Genomic DNA, 22,452 nt, shown 5'->3' with positions numbered 1-22,452 from the left:
ACAACAAAATTTTGGAACTACAGGAACTTACAGATCATTTACAAATTGATATTCTCCTCATTAACGAGACTCACCTACGTCCCTGCGATAATCCCAAACTCAGAAACTACTCGTTACTTAGAAATGATAGATGCAATGCTAGAGGTGGAGGCACTGCCATCTTTGTCAGAAGAAACATCCGCTATAATGAGATTAAGAAGACTAATACATCTAACCTCGAGGAGACAGGCATAGAAATTCATACCAACAATGCAGGCAGCTTAAAGATTTATTCTGTATACAACCCCCCCTGGCAAACCACTTCTCCCCTCCGATCTCTCTCAGCTACTAGACACCACTGAAGCAATAACTGTAGCAGGGGATCTCAATTCCAAGCATCCTTTATGGAACAGCAAAAGTTTTAACAACAACGGAATGATCCTCTACAATTTTGCCTTGAAGAGAAATATTGTTATTGCAGGCCCGATCGAGCCAACACATTACGGAGTGATCGGCAGACCTGATGTTTTGGATATTGCTATATTTAACAACATTTCTCATCAATTCCAACTTCAAGTGGTTGATGAACTTAGCTCAGATCACAATCCAGTACTTTTAAGTTTAGGAGGGGAGCCTGAGCTCATTCCCAGCCAATCCCACACTAATTTTGCAAAATTCAAGGCTAAAATGAACACTATCATAGACTCAGTACCTACTATCTCTTCCTGTGAAAAAATTGATGTGGCAGTCAGCAATCTTGAATGTAAAATACACTCTGGCTTATCCGCAGCTTGTTCTATTTCCACCCCAACTCAAGTAAACTTACTTCCTGAAGAAATCCTTGCTCTGATCAGGAACAAAAATAGACTCAGATGCCGCTATCACAACACGCTATCTTCGCAAGACCTTCGAGAACTAAATAGAGCGTCCAACCTAGTCCGTTACGCATTAAAAGATCACCGGAACAAGCAATGGGAAAGAAAACTCTGTTCTCTCAATACTGAAGATAATTCTCTGTGGAAGTTGACTAAAGCTCTCCCTACGGATCGCTCTAACATCCAGCCCATCCACGGAGAAAGAGGTCTTGTTTACATAGATAATGAAAAAGCAGAAGCTTTCGCTGATGCTCTCCAACTTCAGTGCCGTCCTAATTGTGCAAATGCGGATTTGGTCTTCATAGAGAAAATACACCGTCGAGTATGCACCGGGCTTCGGCAACCTTGTAGCCGTGAAAATATCTGTCCAGCCTCACCTAAAGAGGTCTACTCAATCATTAAGAAGCTTAAAAACAAAAAAGCCCCTGGTCCAGATGAAATTACCAACAAAACAATTAAAGCCCTCCCACACAAAGCTGTCATGCATTTAGTAGCCATTATTAACGCAATGCTGAGATTAAATTATTTCCCCTCAACATGGAAACAAGCTGATATATTTCTTATACTCAAGCCTGGTAAGGCACCTCAAATGCCACAGAACTATAGACCTATCAGTCTTTTATCATGCCTAGGAAAAATCGCAGAAAAAGTCATTCTCAACCGACTTAATGAGGAAGTGAATAAAAATAACATAATTCCCAAAGAACAGTTTGGTTTTCGTACCAGACATAGCACTACACAGCAAATTCACAGACTGACTGAATTCATCACTACAGGCTTTAACTGGAAACAGCACACAGGAGCTATCTTTTTTAGATGTTGCAAAAGCATTTGATAAGATGTGGCACAAAGGTCTCATCTATAAATTAATTTCAGCCAGCATCCCTCTTTACCTTACTAAAATTATTGACTCCTTTCTACAAGACCGTAAAATCCAGGTCAAGTTGTGGAATTCGATCCTCATTGAAAAAAATCACTGCTGGTGTCCCTCAAGGCTCGCTGCTCTCACCGCTGCTTTTTAACATCTTTGTTTCTGATGTTTCTAGCACATCACTAACCACTATAGCTAGTTATGTGGATGATATGGCAATTCTTAGCAGATCTCTCAGGCCACATATAGATACACAGCGCTTACAGACTGAAGCAACAAATTTGGAGGACTGGTTCAGGAAATGGAGAATATCTGTAAATGCCGATAAAAGCACTGCCATTCTCTTCACAAGAAGACAAGCATCTCACTTTGGAGAAGTTAAACTTTTTAACACAGCCATCCAATGGAGAACTAGCACCAAATATCTAGGCATTCAACTTGATAATCATTTAAACTTTAACTCCATAGTTTATGCATGCAAAAAAGCAAACTCTGCAATTGTGCAACTCTATTCTCTCCTCAATCGAAGAAATCAAGTCAGCACTGAAAACAAACTACGGATCTATAAAACAATTATCAGACCATCGTTAACTTACGGATCACCGGCATGGGGTCACACTTCCCCTACCAACATCAAAAAAGCTACAAGTTATTCAAAATAAATGCCTCCGTATGATTTTTAACGCTCCGTGGTTTGTCAGAAATGCTCTCTTACACCGTGATGCCGATATTCCCACGTTCCTCCATAACAGTGCTGCTGCTTATTTTGTCAAAGCAGCTGTTCATCCAAATCAACTCATTCAAGAGTCATCTAACTATGACGAACACGACAGGTGGAAACATAAGCGCCCGAAAGCGGCTCTGCTTATCGGTTCAGGTGCCTCCGTACAGCCCTAAATAGGGTGAGCCAGGTGCTCGCTAATCTTTAATACAAGATTATTTCATAGCGACGAAGGGATCGGAGTCCATGGGACTGATATCCATCATGCCACATCAGTCATCATCCGGGTCTATACATGATCGTCCTTTTCTAAATCCATTCTGTACTTCTAGAATAAAGTTTTTGGAATATTTCATTAGTTTGTTATTTAACATAACAAACATAATCACATATTTAACATAACCACCGCCCTAAGGATATTTTTAATAATTCTTCTTAGTGTAGCAAGTGTGGAAAGAAATTTTTCCAAGCTTAAACTGATTAAAAATTTATTTAAATTAAGGGGATATTAAATCCCACATTGTTTTAAAACCGAATAAGAAACTCAAAGATTGGAATCAGAGAGTTTCTTGCCGAATATAGTATAGTAAACTATAAAGTATCGGCGATCACTAAGCGTCCGCTAAATGCAAGTGGCCCAGCACGTAGTGCAATACCGGAAATCTCGCAGCAAAGTCGGTAAAGTTCTGATCACTATTCTTAGGTATTTACCATAATGTAAAAACACATTTCCTAGGAAATGTATGCTGTTATTACATTATGGTGGTGAGGTCACTACCCAGACCGGTTTCAGCCTTTTTTGAGGCTTCATCAGTGAGTAGCTAGACCGAGTTAATACCAAAGTGTATAGCGAAAAGAACTTTATACTCTGCTATACGAGTTTCCGAACAGGTGCAACCATTAAGTTACTTAAATATAAAGAGCTAATAAGCTTCATTTCGGCAACAAAAACATTATTTAAATTAAGGGGATATTAAATCCCACATTGTTTTAAAACGTGCTGGGCCACTTGCATTTATCGGACGCTTAGTGATCGCCGATACTTTATAGTTTACTATACTATATTCGGCAAGAAACTCTCTGATTCCAATCTTTGAGTTTCTTATTCGGTTTTAAAACAATGTGGGATTTAATATCCCCTTAATTTAAATAATGTTTTTGTTGCCGAAATGAAGCTTATTAGCTCTTTATTTATATTTAAGTGATTAAAAATTATTTGCGAACAGCAATGACCCAAGAAAGGTCGGTCTAGCCATTGGTGCACTCAGAATTTAATCTTGGGGGGGGGGGGGGGGAGGAGGCCGAACACTCAAGATTAAATCTTCGGGGGAGGGGAGAGTTGAGAAGATTTGAGAATAGACACTATGCATTGCATTCGACCTATGACTGAGCACCCACAGTGATCGCCAATACATGAAACCCGTGATCTCCTCGGGCAAACGAAGTAGCACTCGGCCCACCCGAGCACTACCTCGTTCGCCTTGCGTTCACAGTGGCCGTGATTCCCAACAGCTATAGGGTATTTCCACCCAGGGGTCGGCAACGCATACGGCTCTTTGAATGAATAATTGCGGCTCTTTTCGTTATTAAACAATCTATTTTTTAATAATGCAAAATGAATGTTATTTATTAAATTAGAAACTAAAAACTCTAAATAAGCATTTGCAATAAATTAAGGACATTTTACATTTGATCAAGAACGTTTTACATTAAGTCAAGGATATTTTACAATTGAAAATAGTACATGCAATGTTGAAAAATTTAATACTTTCGTGTTTGAACTCTTTGAAATCATACGCGATAATCCTTCTTTACATTCGTCTTGGATTATCCTGGATAATGCAAGAATTCATAAATCCACTGATTTGTCAAATATTTGTTTTAATTATTCATGCCAATTAAAATTACTTAAGTTATGTTTTATGTTGTTTTAATTGATTAAACTAAATACGTCACGCTAGGCTAGCACATGTAGCGCTTGCCTGTCTGAACGCGCCTATTTGTCTTCGCATATAGTGCAGGTGTGGTCTGTAAATCTGCTCACTTTGTTAAAATAAGTAAAGGTTTTGTAGTGGACGTTGCAGTGCTTTCATTTACTGGTGATTGTGTTAGGTAACGTGAATATTGTAACATTAAATTAAATATTAACAAAATAAAAATATTTTTATAGTATTTTTAAGAGAAAGATAGAACAAGAAAATCGGGAGTTTAAAACTGAATGGACCGAAACCTACGCATTTATAGCAAATACAGCAGGATTTCCAATGTGTTTAATATGCCAAGAAAAGCTTTAAAACAATAAAAAAATCAAATATACTAAGACATTTTTTTAAATAAACACAATAAATTTGACAAAGCATATACACTGGGAGATGAAAGAAAAAAGGTAGTAGAAGACCTGCAACGCAAAGTAAACCTAACTAAACGTTCATTTTCCAAATGGATAAAAGCATCAAGAAATACACCTATTGCTAGTTTTTTGGCCGCTCAAGAAGTTGTTAAACGAGGAAAACCTTTTACGGACGGCGAATATGTGAAAGAATGCTTTATTAAAATGTCCGAATGTCTCTTCTGCGATTTTACAAACAAAGCGGAAATAATTACAAAAATAAAAGACATGCCATTATCTGCTAAGATTGTAAGGGACAGAACTATACGAATGGCAGAAGATATAACAAATCAGCAGGTTACAGATCTAAATTCAACACCAGGATTCCCCATTGCCTGTGACGAATCACGCGATGTGGACAGTGGCGTAGCTAGGGTGTGTGTGAAGGGGGCGGCCCTCCCCGGGCGGCACTTTGAATCATTTTGAACTTTTCCAGTTAATTCTAAAATACAGTCTCGAGAACTCGGTTCCAAATATTGTAATACTATTGCGAATTTTCCTCACAGTTGCCGTAAGTGTTGCTAGTTGTGAGAGGAGTTTTTCTAAATAAAATTTGATTAAGAATTACCTAATTATGTTGGATGTTTAATGGATTTTTTACAACACTCAAAAAGAATTAAAATAGAATTTAATACTTCTTATATTTCGTCCTAGTCACTAGGACATCTACGGGGATTACAAAAACAATTAATGTAACATGCACACAAAAACTTACAATACTAAGCCCAAACCACGTGGGTGACACTAAAGTCCTATCTAGGTGGAACGCCCTCTAAGGGCGGTAGTAGGTGGCCTGGAATGTAAGGTGGGACCTCTGGTGATGAGTGTTTCCCAAATCTTCGGAAGCTTAATGCAACCGTATTTGTTAAGATTTGGTTGGTATCTGAGAGCTGCTGCTGCTTCTAAGAAAAGTCTCTCTTTCTTGAATTTGCTGTGGTGGAGCATGGTGGTTTTCTTCCATGATACTCTGTGGGTGATGTCCAAAACATGGTCAGCCAAGCCTGACTGGCCATAGTTGTGTTTAACGATGTACGACTTGTGTTCCTCCAGGCGGATGGATGCTGATCTTTCGTAGAACGGATAAGGGTAGCAAGTTTGCAGTAGGGCTTATATGCTGTGTGTAGGTTATACTTTTTTAGTATCTTGGCTATTTTTTCCGAAGTGCCTCGGATGTAGGGTATGATGATGGCATTTTTAAAATCTTGTTGACGAGAGGGACAGGGAATGGGGGAGGAATTGATTATTTTTTTGATACTGTGTTCACTGTAGCCATTGGAGAGGAAAGTTCTGTGTATGTGGTTGAGCTCAGTAGTGAGGGCGATTCCACTGGAACAAAGATTGTGGGCTCTCTTGGTAAGGGTTTTAATGATGCCATATTGTTGTGAGGGGTGGTGGTGGGAGAGTTTGTGAATGTATCTGCCTGTGTGTGTGGGTTTTCTGTATACAGTGAAGGCAAGTGTATCATTAGGCAGGCGCGTGACTAAGGTGTCTAGGAAGGGTAAACAATTGTTCTTTTCCTTTTCCATAGTAAACTGGATTCTTGGATGTAGGCTATTGAGATGACCAAGGAAGGAATCTAATGTGTCTGGGCCATGAGGCCAAATAGAGAACACATCATCTACATATCTTAGCCAGATAGAAGGTTTGAGTGGGGCTGAGTCTATGGCTCGTTTTTCGAAATCTTCCATATAGAAATTGGCAAGGGGGGTGAGAGGGGGGAACCTATGGCGGTTCCCTCTATCTGCTTGTAGATTTTGTTATTCCCAGAGTTGATGGCAAAGGAAAAGTGATCTAAGATGTCAGAGGGGAAAGCGTTTTCTAAGAGAGATAAAGTGTCAGTTAAGGGAATATTGGTAAACAAAGAGGAGATATCAAAGCTTACTAATATGTCTGTATTATTCAAGGTTAAATTTTCTGTGAGGGCTTTAAAGTGGGTCGAGTTTTTTATATAGGAAGCTGAATTTCCGGTGAGGGGGGACAGAGAGTTGGCCAGCTGTTTAGACAGTCTGTAACAAGGTGCATTGGTGGCATTTACTATAGGTCTGAGTGGGGAATTGGGTTTGTGGATTTTTGGTAAACCGTATATTCGGGGGGGACGGGAGCGGAAAGGTTTAAGTTTTTTCGTGACGACAGGGGGCCAGGAAGTTACTCTTTTAAGTAAGATTTTTAATTTCTTAACTTGTGTTTTTGTGGGGTCGTGTTCTAGCGGGATGTAGGTAGCGCGATCGCGGAGGATTATGTTCATTTTACGATTGTATTCGCTGGTATTAAGGACAACTGTGGCATTACCCTTATCCGCTCTGGTGATGACGATACTTTTTTCTTTGCGTAGTTTCTGGAGAGCCATGCGTTGGGCATAAGATAAGTTACTTTTTGGAGGCGAAGAGTGAGCTAGGATGTTGGCTACGTCGAGTCTGATGTTGTTGGCTACCTCCGACGGTAAGCGACCGATCCCCCGTTCGACGTTAACCATTACATCGAGTACCGGCACTTCTTTCGGGGCGACGGCAAAATTACGGCCGAGGCAAAGGGCGCTGACGGTATCTCACCTCTTACCCCCCCTTGCCAATTTCTATATGGAAGATTTCGAAAAACGAGCCATAGACTCAGTCCCACTCAAACCTTCTATCTGGCTAAGATATGTAGATGATATGTTCTCTATTTGGCCTCATGGCCCAGACACGTTAGACTCCTTCCTCAGTCATCTCAATAGCCTACATCCAAGAATCCAGTTTACTATGGAAAAGGAAAAGAACAATTGTTTACCCTTCCAAGACACCTTAGTCACGCGCCTGCTTAATGATACACTTGCCTTCACTGTATACAGAAAACCCACACACACAGGCAGATACATTCACAAACTCTTCCACCACCACCCCTCACAACAATATGGCATCATTAAAACCCTTACCAAGAGAGCCCACAATCTTTGTTCCAGTGGAACCGCCCTCAGTACTGAGCTCAACCACATACACAGAACTTTCCTCTCCAATGGCTACAGTGAACACAGTATCAAAAAAATAATCAATTCCTCCCCCATTCCCCGTCAACAAGATTTTAAAAATGCCATCACCATACCCTACATCCGAGGCACTTCGGAAAAAATAGCCAAGATACTAAAAAAGTATAACCTACACACAGCATATAAGCCCTACTGCAAACTCTTGCTACCCTTATCCGTTCTATGAAAGATCAGCTCCCTCCTCTCTCTCTGCCTGGAGTTTACAAAGTACCCTGTTCCTGTAAGCTTGCGTACTTTGGACATACAGGCAGATCAGCATCCATCCGCCTGGAGGAACACAAGTCGTACATCGTTAAACACAACTATGGCCAGTCAGGCTTGGCTGACCATGTTTTGGACACCACCCACAGAGTATCATGGAAGAAAACCACCATGCTCCACCACAGCAAATTCAAGAAAGAGAGACTTTTCTTAGAAGCAGCAGCAGCTCTCAGATACCAACCAAATCTTAACAAATACGGTTGCATTAAGCTTCCGAAGATTTGGGAAACACTCATCACCAGAGGTCCCACCTTACATTCCAGGCCACCTACTACCGCCCTTAGAGGGCGTTCTACCTAGATAGGACTTTAGTGTCACCCATGTAGTTGGGCTTAGTATTGTAAGTTTTTGTGTGCATGTTACATTAATTGTTTTTGTAATCCCGTAGATGTCCTAGTGACTAGGACGAAATATAGGAAGTATTAAATTCTATTTTAATTCTTTTTGAGTGTTGTAAAAAATCCATTAAACCTCCAACATAATGTCCTCACAGCACTTAAGCCTCTACACAAGAGTAAGAATTACCTACATTACTATGCAATAGACTTCGCCAATGTCATCGACGATTTTGCTAACAGAAAAGCAAGAAAAATAACATTTTAGAATGTTGAAATTAAAGTTTTACTTAAAAAATAAATATAGTGTTTTTTTGTAGTATTTGTGGTGTGTATTGAGAGAGGCGGCAAACTCGGGGACCGCCTCGGGTGGTAACAACTCTAGCTACGCCGCTCGATGTGGATGACATTGCACAAATTGTATCCGTGATCTCCTCGGGCAAACGAAGTAGCACTCGGCCCACCCGAGCACTACCTCGTTCGCCTTGCGTTCACAGCGGGAATACCAAGGGTATCCCCACCTTATGTGATCGCTCATTCATAAGTAGTATAGAAATAGAAGACATGACACAACATAAATAAAAAAATTATTAATTGTAATTAGGAAAAGATTTTTGGAAAATTTTCTAGTGTTTTTTTTTCCATTGGGGGAAACTCCCCCCCCACTCCGAGTGCGCCACTGGGTCTAGCAACTATTTCGATCATAGCTTATAATTTAAATTTAGAAGAGCTTAAAAACAGTTTTATTGTGTGATATCTCAGTAGAGCAAAGATTTAATTAATATTATTATGTAATTGTTTTCTTTTAATGTTTCTCTTGTAATAAAAACAAAATAGCAATTGGAAATTTTCTTATAGTTTTGTCTTGTAATCCATCAGGAGTGATATTTAATTGTTTGTCTCAGGGCGCGATCTAATCTGGTGACGGCCCTGGCCCCATTTTTAGTGGGAATCAGTTGAATGTTGGGATAAAGGTATCTGTAGTGGAGTAGAAGATAAACAATGTGACCTCTAGGGATATCTGCAGAGAAAGAAACATTTCACCCTGAAACCCACTCGTTGTAGTTAAATTATACTGATTTTCTCAGATCTTTAGCAATCTAAGCAAAACCAACTATATTTTTCAAAGTGCTAACTGGACCTACCATCTTAAAATTGGCAAGCTATATCCTGTTGAAGATATCTGTCCAATAAGAATAAGGGAGCTATAGACTTCAGCTTAAAATCAGAATTACAGCATGGTAGAATTTTGGTTTAATGATTCTTGTGATAAGTAGTCAGTGATCGACTGCTACGAATCACTATCATGACTCTTGAGTTAGGTGTGTTTCGTAAAATGCACGATTTTTGTTTTTTGGTTTCTTTCTGTCTGTCCGTTTATTTTTGAACTCTATGTGGAAAGATTTCATTTAAATTCTATAGTTGGAATATTTAGGGAAAAAAACGTTACAGTCATTTTAATTTTAATTTCGAATGAAGCCTTGACAGTGGTGAAGAGGAGGGGGGGGGAGCGTGTCAAAATTATATATTATAATAATTCTACTTTGGCTTCTGGCTGGAGAAAATTTAATAAAATTTGTTTTGTAGTTTCGATTTCAACAGAGAAATGATTTCAATATGTGGAAAAATTAGTCAAAGTTTTCCACAAATTATATCTCTATGGGTATATTGTAACAATAGCTGTCTGCTGCGTTATTGTAATATCTTCTTTTATTCGTGATTACTAATTAGCAGTGTGCGCTTTTTCTCTCGTAACCTTCCTTACTTATTCTACTACGTACTATGTTTATCCACCTTCTGTATTTTACTAGTCATATGCCTATGAACACTGGAAAATTTATTTGTAAGACTGCGCCATCCAATATATCAATATTCGGCACAAGACTCAATAAAACGTCCGGTAGATCTCTCTCTTACTAGTGTAAATTCCTTCAACAAAATTTACATAAACAGTCGTGGTTCTTAAGTAATTACACTGCACTTTTAATGCCTTAGTTGTTTCCTGCTCACAAGTGCGATTATTTTTAGAAACAGTGCATTGTAAGATAAAGGATCAGGCAGCACTCTTTTAACAAATAATTAAAACACATTTATTTACATTAATATGAAATATGCATGAATCAAACGAGAGCGAGATTGCTTTCTCTACCCATCTATAAAATCTTTAGCATACAATTAGAACCATTTTACTTCAACACTAAATAATCTTTTTAACTCAAAAACTTATTTACTCTCTGCTTACAAATTCAACTTATTAAACTTCTAGTTTACTCACAAAGTGGTTAGCTAACTCTGTTATGTTATTTTTACAAACTTGATATCAACTTCTAACATGCCAATTGACTCTCTTATGGACACTTTTTATTATTATTAAACTAATTCTTAACAGTCCATCTACAACATATTATAAGAGGAAATGTACAAAAAGGATGGAATTTACAGAGGCTGTTTCACACATTCAGTCAAGAGTCTTACACTAAAGTCTTTCTGGCATTTCTTTCATCTGGAATTTTAGGCTTCCTTCAGCAATATCACGTCGGGATATTGGCGGGCTTTTGGACTGCAATCTGCGGTATTCGAATAGCAAATGCAAGAGGTTTCAGCATACGGGCAAATTCTCCTCTTGATCCTACTTCGGGAACTTCTGCTTCTAACTGCCGCCACTTCTGCTACTAATTGCCGATGACTGTAACTGCCGCCACTTCTGCTACTAATTGCCGATGACTGTAACTGCCGCCATCTCTGCTACTAATTGCTGATGACTGTAACTGCCGCTGACTGGCTCTGGCTCTCTTCGGTAACAGCGCTTCGCCATGCTCTCTCGGCAACTGGATCTCGGCTCTCCTCTGTCGGCAACTGGACCTGGACACTCCTCTCTCTCTCGGCACCTGGACTCTCCTACTTCGTAACTGGAGCCTTGCCTCTCCCCGTTCTCTGCCGCCACTGCTCTGGTTCCGACCGCCTCTCCTCTGCCAATGACTGGAAGCCCCTTATGCTCGTCTCAGTCCCCTTTTATTTTCACCTTCTCGGCACCTTGCACCAAGGGTTGTAAACCCCTAAGAATTCGGCATGACTCTTTCATCTTCTTTTAAGTTCGACCAGCTCTTTGTTTTCCTCCGAACACTCCCCCCCTTTTTTTTTCTTGCTGGTCAGCAGAAACTTCTCTAAGCCAAGCAGCACTCTTAGATACTAACTTTAAAGCTGCTATGCGCAGAGCTCGTAAACAACTTTCTCATACACATAACTGTAAACAACTTACTTGTGCTCTTACACATAGCTATATACAAAGTTCCGATGGCAACGCATTGCCATTGTTTTTGACGTCAGTAAATACAGTCACTTCCCATAGGGTTAACTACATTAATATTTTGCAAAATATTAATGTAGTTAGAGAGAGAGATGCCATATTTTGTGAAATGAATCCGAAATCTCACATTGGTGTTATGACATAACAGAAAATAAAAGTACCGGCCTGGTTGGCCGAGCAGAGTTAGCATATCCGCTCTCCAGCCAAAAGGCTGTGGGTTCGAATCCCACCGTGGTCATGTGTGTTTGCGATTGTCTGTGAAAATAGTAGTGGTAGTGGTTGGAGGTAGATGGCGTTGGTGTAGATGCGGCTCCCTGTAGTTGGTGGAGACAGATCTGCTGAGTAGGTGTCCTCCCTCGATGAGTCCTTGGACTCCCGGAGGTGTCAAGTAATAATAATAAAATCTCGAAACCTTTGGAAATGTTATTACGTCCCGTGTACTTGAATGTAAACCCTGGTATTAATTTCTCTGAACGCTTCCTTGCTATGGCCTGGCAGACGCAAACGAGAACACGCCGAAATGCACAACAATTACGTTCACATGATTTAATACACATAATTATACATATTTTATTTATACATTTATATTTACATATATACATAATTATGCATATTGTATTTTATACATATTTAAATAATCGAAATCCTCACATAATTTCATATTGTTTTAGCCATGTTAATTTTTTATTGTATCTATTAAAATTTCTTGCCTTATACCTGAAGAAGTGTTATGCAATTAAGACAAATCTAGTCACTATATATATATATATATATATATATAACTAAGACTTTATAAAGCAGAATACCGGAATAAGATGATAACATTTATGATGATAATATATAACTAGAATGTTGTCTGTGATATTCTTCCCGAGTTCAAAATCACGATCATGAAGACAGTCTTAATGGAGATTCTTCATTAACAACACGACGTTTCATCCTAATTGCACAGGATTTCTTCAGGTGTAAACATACAAACTAGTAGACAAAACAGTAAGGACTTAAATAGGCGACAACTATTGTGTGGTTATAGAAGAGACTGATGTTATTTTAAAATATTTCTAATTGTATGTTGCATTGTTCGGCTAAGCAGGCTAAAGTAAATCCAGAGAACGCATATAGGAGAGGTAAAGCTATAGGAATTTTTTTCTTTGAAAGAGCACGAAACATATTACAATGTTTTCTGGTATCCTCGAATCAGAAATCCTTTTTATATATTCTGTTGTATGTCTTCATGCACTGTTATGAAACTCAGTTGGCAGCATCTCAAACAATGGCACCGTTGCGTTTAGAATTAAGGAACAGTGAATCAGATTACTAAATAGTGGCTGTCAACCTTCATCTGAAAGTTCAACTGCTCATCGTCACAAATGTTGTAGTTGACGTGAATGGTGAATAAATAAATAAAAATAACCGTTGATTCTATTTACATTGCACATTTTTTTTTTATTAGTGTCTGCATCTAATTGATTTACATTATAATATTGCTACTGCTCTTTTCAGCCATGATTTATATTTGCTAGTCACGTTGTGACTAGTCGATCTGTAAGACACTATTATGAAAACATGTAACATTTATTTAGATTAAGGGGATATTAGATCCCACATTGTTTTGAAGCCTGTTGGCTCTTTATATTTAATGTAACATTTGTTGCACAACCATCTTCGGTAGTGGGAGAGGATTTAATGAAGAAAGTGGCTACTGTCACTTGGTCTTGTAGGCACCAGTTTTCTGTCCATATTTCCTGTATCCTAACAATGCTCTAATTCAGTGGTTCTCAAACTTTTTACCTATGAGCCCCCCCCCCCCCCCCCATCTGACAAGAGAAAACACTGTCAGTCCCCACCCCCGCCGGTTTTATTTATCAAAATAGAAGTGATACTAAGTTTGACGTTTTATTCAGTTTATTTTGTGTTTTCTACAAAGTATTTAACAGTTTTTGACACAAAATAATTAAAGTATCACAATATTAGGCCTACAATAAAAATTAGTTTTAACACTTGCAATTAACCAAAATATGTATTGAAATGAAACAATATTTAACTAACAAGTATTTAATTTTTCTCTGTAAAAATAATCAAACATTTAAATATCAAAGTCTAATGTGATGGATGGGCCTGCTTTTGAGAACAAACTTTATCAAAACGTGGTGTAATATCAGAAATGGTCACTCTAAGTTCTGTAGCAATATTTAGTCTTGAACGATACTTTGACTTCATAGCTGCCAAAGCAGAAAAGCCTTTCTCACATAAATCAGTTGTTGCCTTCATCACTGATTACAGTTTTCGTAACGCCTAGTGATAAATAGTTCTCATCATACCTTTTTGTTTTCACACTCCGAGTAGCTTCTTTCCCACCACTAGTATCTTCATTTCTATCACTATTCAGGAAACGCTTCATGATCAATTGTTCATAATCAAGTCAACTTTAAGAGGTAAACAAATCAGCACAATTGCACTGAAACAAGCGCCAATGAGATGTCATTAAGTCGCTGCTTTCAGCTGCGCGTGTATAGTGCTGCCTGGAAGAGGATGCGGCCGCTACCGAACTATCAACACACCTCTGGCACACGCGTTTTATAAGTGCGAGTGAAGAAAATAATTATTAGTTATTTTGAAATTCATGATAATTAAAACCTGTATCATCAAAAGTTTTTCTTTCTGTATTTTTATTTGTTGTTATTTTTAAATCTGATTTAGGGCAGTTTTAATTTTTATCTGTAGGAAAGTATGCCGCGCCCCCCTTTCAAGCCATTCGCCCCTTCCCTGGGGGTCGCACCCCGCAGTTTGAGAATCACTGCTCTAATTCGATAGTAACTAACCTAACCAATATTTTTTGATCTGCAGGAAAAAAAATGAAATAATTCTGTGCTGGAATAATGTCACAAAAAAAAGCAACTTACCAGAGTCTAGGCCAACGAATCTTGTAGAATTTTGAGGGCTTTCTTTTCAATGTGACGCCATAATTGCATCTTTGAGTCGCTTCCAAAAAAGCCTTTGTCCCATTGTATTGTTCGGCCACGATAGGCAAGTTCTTGTCCTTATTAGATATTTTAAATTTTTTGATAACAACTTTTTATCTATTTCTTTCAGTTTCACAAGGATAAGAGCATTTCTAGTGTCTTCGAACAATTTATGCTGCGCCATGTGCAATTCAAACATACACCATTGGCTGCGAACAAAAGAATCAGACATCACTAGTACTGTCTTACGACTCTGTTCTACAGCTTCTAGAATGTTGTCTGTGATATTCTTCCCGGGTTCAAAATCACGATCATGAAGACACAGTCTTAATGGAGCTTCTTCATTTTCTAAATGGGGCACTAGTTGGCGGACGACCCATTCTATATCATCAACATTATACGATATGAAAGCATCATATTTAAAGTCATGTTTCCGATACACGCTCATACTAACACGAATAAAGAAACAACAATATCTTATGTACCATCGCATATATCGGAAAACAACGATACTGCTTATAAAGAGAAAAATTAGCGAACACAAAGATAAAGAAAGAGGAATTGTTATATCATTGTATTTGTTTGGACATCGCTCCGTTATGGTTACGTTAGCCAGTGGAATGTCTTTCAAGTTTTCAGGAGCGTAACAAACATATGCATCAGGAGAAAAGAAATAATCTATATAAGGTATTGTGGTATTAGAATATAATAACCATTCTTGGAATTTCCTCATCCCACATTCCTCGCAATTAAACGGATTTTTAACCATGTTCAAGTATTCTAGTGACTGAAAGTCATGTAACATAGCGTCTGATACGTAAGTAATGTGATTGTTATTCAACTCAAGTGCTTTAAGAGCTCCATTAGAAGGAGCAATCGCATGATTCCATGAAACAATAGAATTTCGTGCGAGAGACAATGTACTTAAGTTGAGTAAATCCGAAAACATTCCTGACCATAGGAAGTGAATATTATTTCTATCAAGGCGTAAATATTCTAAATTAGGTGTATAGAAAAATGGCTTCGCAATCTCTTCAAAAGTAGCACTATTTTCCCAAAATAATAATTTGCGTAATTTATTTAATCCCAAAAACATATTTGCATTTATAACGCTAATTATATTTTTGCTTAAATCTAACTCCTCTAACGATCTAAGAGATTCAAAAGAAAAGGGCTCAATATTAGTGATTAAACAATCTTGCAAGTTGAGCGACTGTAACTTGGTTAAGCCAAAAAACATAAGCCGAGTAATCGGAGATCGGATGGGACAATTGTTTAAGTTCAAAAATTCTAGATTGCTCAGACTAATAAAAGCTTCATTTGGAATGGAGAACTTTTCATTATAAACTGTATTAGTTTTACTAAAATCTAGATGACGCAATTCGTGGAGCAATGTTATTGCTTTTGGAATTTCCATCATTTCATTATCTATCAAGGACAAATATAACAAATTCGGAATACCATCAAAGGCTGTATCTTCTATGAAGGATACACCGCACTTATTCATTTTCAGTATCCCGAAAGTAGGAATCTTTAAGAAATAATTGGTGATTGTGTCAATAGAGTTGTAACTGAGATCTAAGGCCTCCAAAGTTTTCCATGGTAATGAAAGCGCTGAAAGTCCTGACGGCATTGTATGAGACAGTTCGCTTAAGAGCAAGATTGAGACAGGCGTCATTAGCAAAGTGGAAGTAAGGTTTTTAAATGCTGTTTCGTTAAAAGGATTGACGCTCATATCCAGGAATTTTAAAGACTTAAGAGGAGAAAAACTGTTTGCTTCAAATTCCCTAAATTGACAATAAGATAGATCTAGGTATTCAAGTGGGATGTCTTTCAGAGGTAAAAAATCTAGTTCACCAATAACGGTCATTCCAACATTTCTACTTAGGATCAGTTTAGAAAGATTTCGCAACGGCGTAAGTGCAGCGGTGACTGTGCGTAGAGAAAAGATCCAGTTGGATTTTAAATCCAATTCTTTGACATTAGGGCAGTTTACAAAACTCTCGTTGGAGATATGAGTTAAACGATTTTTCTTTAGAATTAACTTTTTGAGATTTTCTAAATCAAAAAATGCCTCTTTTCTAATCTCTCGTAAATATCCTCCAGATATCTCCAACAACATTAGTTGCCGCAGTTGAGAAAAAGTGTGTTCCTCAATGATTTTCGTGTTGCTGGAAAATATACGAAGAATTTCTGTATCAAGCGCCACTTGAGGTAAAATGATGGATATATCAGAATTTCTGAATTCAGCTGTTGCGTTTCCTGACGAGGTTTTCAGAAGGGAATCTTCAATATTTTTTAAATACTTATACTTATAGAGGGAAGAAGATTTTGTAGGTGACATAGCTGCGAATAAGCATCCAAGAACAACAACAAAGGCTGCTCCAATGAAGAATTTCATGTTTCTGCAAAGAATATAATACAATGCCATTATTTATACATAAATAACAATGCATCAATGTAAAATTCAAATACAAACTATAGTTTATCTTCAAGAAAATAAGTTATACAAGTTTATTTTTTAAATTTTGGTTTTGTTAATTTATGAATTTCTTTAATGGATTCTATGTAGAATTAACACATTTAAATTAATTATAAATCTTTTAAATATGAGTCCAATGTCATACTGCAATGATGCTACATTGTAAGCTTAGTTTTCAGATGATGTTAGTGATGTCTCTTAAAAATATATATATAAACTTCTTATGCATTATATCCGTTACCTAGAATGATTTCCTTAAAAATCATTAGGGGTAACAGACTTAAATTTACTATCTAGAACACCGTGCACACGATAACAATAGCAATGAACTTCTAATATTATTGGAAAGAATTAATGATTGGTAGGAATAGTTAAATAAGTAGATATATTGACATCTTGAATCCTTTTTTTTTTAAACTGTATTTGCCGATGTCTTCTAAAAATATTAATGGATATTACCGATATATTCTGGATACAAATTTGAACGCAGTTCAGTTTGGTCGTTGCACAATTTCAAGATTATTATTATTATTGTTGTTGTTATTATTATTATGTCCTTTATTATACAAAAGAAAACAGATGCTTGTTCGGAAACTCTGAAAGAATTTGGAACTTAAAATAATGGCTGGTCCAATGGGAAGATAACACCCCCCCCCCTTTCCTCCAACAAATTCGAACAACAACAAAAAATATTTTGAATTTTGTTATAGTATTAATGAAAAACTGAAATAAATCAAGTAAGATATACTACAAACTTAAAATTATTTTTAATTTCCCCCATACAAAAACTGAATTCTAGACTCACCACTAGATTTACAGGATTTTACTGTCGATTTGTTGTCATAAAATTGAGAAATATCAGAGGGAAGATCTAACAACTCACAACTCACGTTCTTCACAAATCGTTTTATACATGTGAAAAATGTCCGTAAGTAAAACTCAATGTTTACCATGCATCTGATCATTTAAAATGGCTTATAATCTATAACCATGACTTTTGTCATATCAATGTCAAAGCTATAGTTTTCTCATTTCTACCTCAGCCAACATATCTAATGGGGAAAAAATTCAAAAAATATTATTATTTTTAATTTAATAAAGTGGCTTTTTTTAGCCAATACCAAAAATAATATTACATAATCTGAGCAATTTATTAAGGATACTTACCTAATAGCTTGTCGTACCAGTGTAAATTTTCAGAACAGTCTACCGGGATAAAAAGTCTAGGAACAATCCACAGGTATCCTACTCCAGACAGGTATGATGAATTCTTTCAGCACTATCAGATTCAGTGGCGCACTCAGGATTTAATCTTGGAGGGGGCCGAGTACTCATAACTTAATCTTGGGGATGGGGAGATGAGTAGACGATTTGAGAATACACACTACGCATTGCATACGACCTATGACTAAGCATCTGCAGTGATCGCCAATACATGATAACGGTGATCTCTGGCCCGGCTCGGGCAAACAAAGTATTTCCCGAGCACTACTTCGTTTGCTTTGCGTTCACAACGGCCGTGATTCCCGAGAGCCAGAGGGTATTCCCACCTTATGCGACCGCTAATTCAAAGTACAGTAGTATAGAAATAGAAGACAAATAAAAAATGAAATTAAAAAAAAAATAATAATAATAAATTTCATTAGGAAAAGATTTTTGGAAAATTTTCTAGTCTTTTTTCCCCCTCTTTCTTTTGGGGGAGCCAGGGCCCCTTGGCTCCCTCAATGGGTGCGCCAATGATCAGCTTTCTTCATGTTGTGTCCTTGTCACGAATATCTACCCCTACTTCATTTTAAAGATGCTCAGTGCGATTTAGATCCAGAGTTACAGGGGGGAGGGGAACTACCATTATGGAATCTCCTATCATGTTTATTGTAATGTTCTATACCATTCCTGGTTAGGTTATTTTGGATTTACGGTCGAACCAACTAAGGATGTGAGGTCAGCGTATTATGTCTGTAAATTGCGCGTGTTCCTCTAACCGGTTTGTATGTTTTACAGGATGAAACATCCTTCCACCAAAGTATGAGACCGCTTAATTCATTTTCAATTGAAAGCCCTTATAACCATTCCTGGATGATACATGTTGGAAGCATACAATATAGTTAGCATACAATATAGATAGGTTAACATTAACGGATATACTTGGTCAGAAACGATGTTCTGGTATGCTGTACCATTCAACCTACTTTACTGGTATAACTTATCTAGGGTGCATAAGAAAAACATGGATTATTATCTCTATCGCCACCTCATTGTACTGATGTGATTGTAAATAAGCATTAAGAATTTTTGTTCCTGTCATATCCTTGTACTTCCCTTCACAATAAAATAACAACACGAAACCGAAGACCTATCATGCTTATTCACAATCACATTAGTGCAATGAGGTGACGACAGAGTGATGGTCTAGTGAGCGATACGCTATCTAACCAACAGGTCATGAGTTCAAATTCTGCTACCTGTTTGCTTTTAGTTACGGCCAAAGTAACTAAGCTATGAGTCCAGTGCACTGTCTGTAAACTAAGTGTGTTCTTCTGGCCGGTTTTTCTTGTTTGGCAGGATGAAAAACACAATTTTCTAGAAGGAAAACCTCCACTTCCGTATAAGATCAGCTAACACATCCTCAGTTGAAAATCCTTTATAAAAATTAGTGTCCCATGCGAGATTCAAATCCTGCTATAAAATAAATAAATAAATAAATAAATAAAAAATATAAAAAAAAAGCCACAAAGCCATATAAAATGCGCTACAAGGGTGCATGAATTCCACCGTCTGGTGTGAGACTACAATCCTGCTTATTGTAGGACTTAAGTGGCGTATGAACGTTCCATGTTTGGTTTCTAGAGCAGAGTTTTTAGATTAACTCAGCCCCAACCATGGTTCTAATGCTAAACTACTATAGGTTTACCCCTTGCAGTTACATTTAATAATAATAATGCGTCATCTCCGTCCAGGAGTTTGACTACCATGTGAGTCATGGTTGACTACGGGTGTAGGGATAATGTGGCGAGGACCCTATCTCTTCCACATTGTTGTAAATATTCATGGCTATAGATCCGTGTGTTCACGGAGGTTTGCCTGTTCTGAGGGACGAAAAACCCGAGTTTCCGAGAAAAAACCGTCTACCGCCGTATGAGACCAGCTAACTTGTCTTTAGTCACCTCATGTAATGGACGGGAATCGAACCCAGGTCTTTCCGACCAAAGAGCTTCGTCTATACCCACCGAGCTACGGAGGCTCTTAGGTTACTTGAAATCATTTGGGTTAGCACCTTTGCTCTCTTTCTCTCACACCCACCTATTTTTTTGAATTCTCAAAAACAAAATTCAATGAAACTTTTTCTTTCCATTTCGACACAATAATATTGTATGTAAGTTTCTGTAGTTATTTTCCATGCTTCAAAAGTAATCTTGGTATATTCATATATACCATATAATTTTATTAAATACACCAGTTTCACAAAGCATGGTTTGCTTCATATTAATATTAAGTTGCAAAGAATACGCTTAAGAACGTATGTTTAATAAGCGATTTTTATATAATTCAAAAGTTTGAATGCATCTTCCGATATAGTAACAATTAAAATACTCCACGATATGAAATGCAACTGCGATTGTTGATCTGAGTGGCATATTATTATTATTAACAGACCTCATCGTGGGAGGTCCCACTCTCACATGCACAGCTCATCGTACCTCGACTTAAAGGCATTCACTGTTCCTGCATCACCACGCTCTCAGGCAATGCATTCTTCCAACCACCTACCACTCTCAATGCAAAAAATCCACAACTCATTCCCACCTTATACAGCTTCCAGGAGATGGTCTCTCGTTCTCCCCGTTTCTGGATGGTCTATGAAAAATCTCGTCCACTCCAATCTGGTAATTATCCCTTACTAAGTTATACGTGTCGATATCTTCCCTCTTCTATCGACTAGGATATGTAATTTGCATTCTCTCAATCTGTCCTCATATTCCACATTCCAGAGATCACAAATCAACATAGTCAATCGTCTCTGAACTCTCTCCAACATCTCATCACACTTTTGAAAACCTGGCGACCAAATCTGGGCACAGTAATCCATATGCGACCTGATCAAAGTTTTGTACAATGAAATCAAAACATCATTACTTCTACACATCAGTGTTCTCTGTATTATTGCTATAATCCACTGTGTTGTTCTCACAATTTTACCAAAATGCCACGAAATTTCAAGTTCCTATCTACCATAATCTCCAAATCTTTCATCTCCCCCACCTTCTCTAAAATATCCCCACCAATTCTATACTCTGCATTCCATTTTTGCTTCCCAAATTTCAAATCCTTGCACTTTGCAACATTAAAGGGCTATCACCCCCCCCCACACACACACACTAGCCCATTCAGATCCTCTTGCAAAAGCTACAGTATCTTCTCTACATCTCATAACTCTTCACAACTTTGTACCATCTGCAAACAACTGTATATCATAATTAAAGTCCTTTCCAATGTTATTTACATTAAAATTAAACAACGATGTCCCAAAAACAGACCCATGGGGCATGCCACTAGTGACTTTTCTCTTCTGGGATATCTCTCCCCCATACACAACCTGCTGATAGGTATCAGCAGGTTGTGTATGGGGAACAGTGAATCTCCAATCCAACGGGCTAATACAGTCCAATCCCATCTGTTCCAATTTAACTACTAGTTTGTCATGTGACATTTTATCGCAAGCCTTTGCAAAATCTAAATATACTACTGTATATGCATCCCCTTGTCCAATGTATTCGTCAACTTGTTAAAACAAGTAAGCAGATTGCTAAAACACAATCTTCCGTTAGAAAACCCATGCTGTCCATTAAAGAGAGTTCCATCCTGTTCTGAATCCTTGTCCTCGCTAGCTTCTCCAACACCTTGACCTCAGCTCCAGACAAGCAGATTAGCCTATAATTCGAAGTCTTAGTTTTATTACCTCTTTTATGAAACAACAATTTTGCCATCTTTCCTCTCCTTTGGGACTTGGCTAATCTAAGACTCGTGTTAAAAATGTACGTTACAGCTGTTGTTAACTCCCTGGAACAATCTTTCAAGACATGCTGTGATATACCATCAACCCCCCCCCCCCTCATGGCCTGGTCGATATGAAGTTTACTCAATTTTTCATATACTTCCTGCTCACTCACCATCAGTGGTTCCTTCCCTATTCCCACTGCTCTCAAGTTTTGCACTATGTTACAATGATATGGATGGAATACTTTATTG

General features: G+C 37.8%; 1 protein-coding gene across 2 annotated transcripts in view; it reads right to left on the bottom strand.

Annotated features, from left to right (window-relative positions):
- The window catches only part of LOC150106662 (toll-like receptor 4), a 98,769-nt gene that overhangs the window by 43,087 nt on the left and 33,230 nt on the right, over positions 1-22,452 (bottom strand). Inside the window, exon 2 of one of the 2 annotated variants that reach the window (XM_090393261.1) lies at positions 14,664-17,128. In XM_090393261.1, coding sequence (XP_090249387.1) covers positions 14,710-17,124 — 2,415 coding nt within the window. In that variant the 5' untranslated portion in view covers positions 17,125-17,128 and the 3' untranslated portion in view covers positions 14,664-14,709. Of the gene's footprint in view, positions 1-13,659; positions 17,129-22,452 lie in introns of those variants that run through there. The other variant, XM_090393260.1, reaches the window with a different exon arrangement.

The sequence above is a fragment of the Typopeltis vanoorti genome, chromosome 5, assembly GCF_054136105.1.
Source record: "Typopeltis vanoorti isolate ZY-2024b chromosome 5, IOZ_Tvanoo_1.0, whole genome shotgun sequence".
NCBI classification, from domain to species: domain Eukaryota; kingdom Metazoa; phylum Arthropoda; class Arachnida; order Uropygi; family Thelyphonidae; genus Typopeltis; species Typopeltis vanoorti.
Note: the sequence above shows the minus strand (reverse complement) of the source record. Positions and strands in the feature narration are given on the sequence as shown.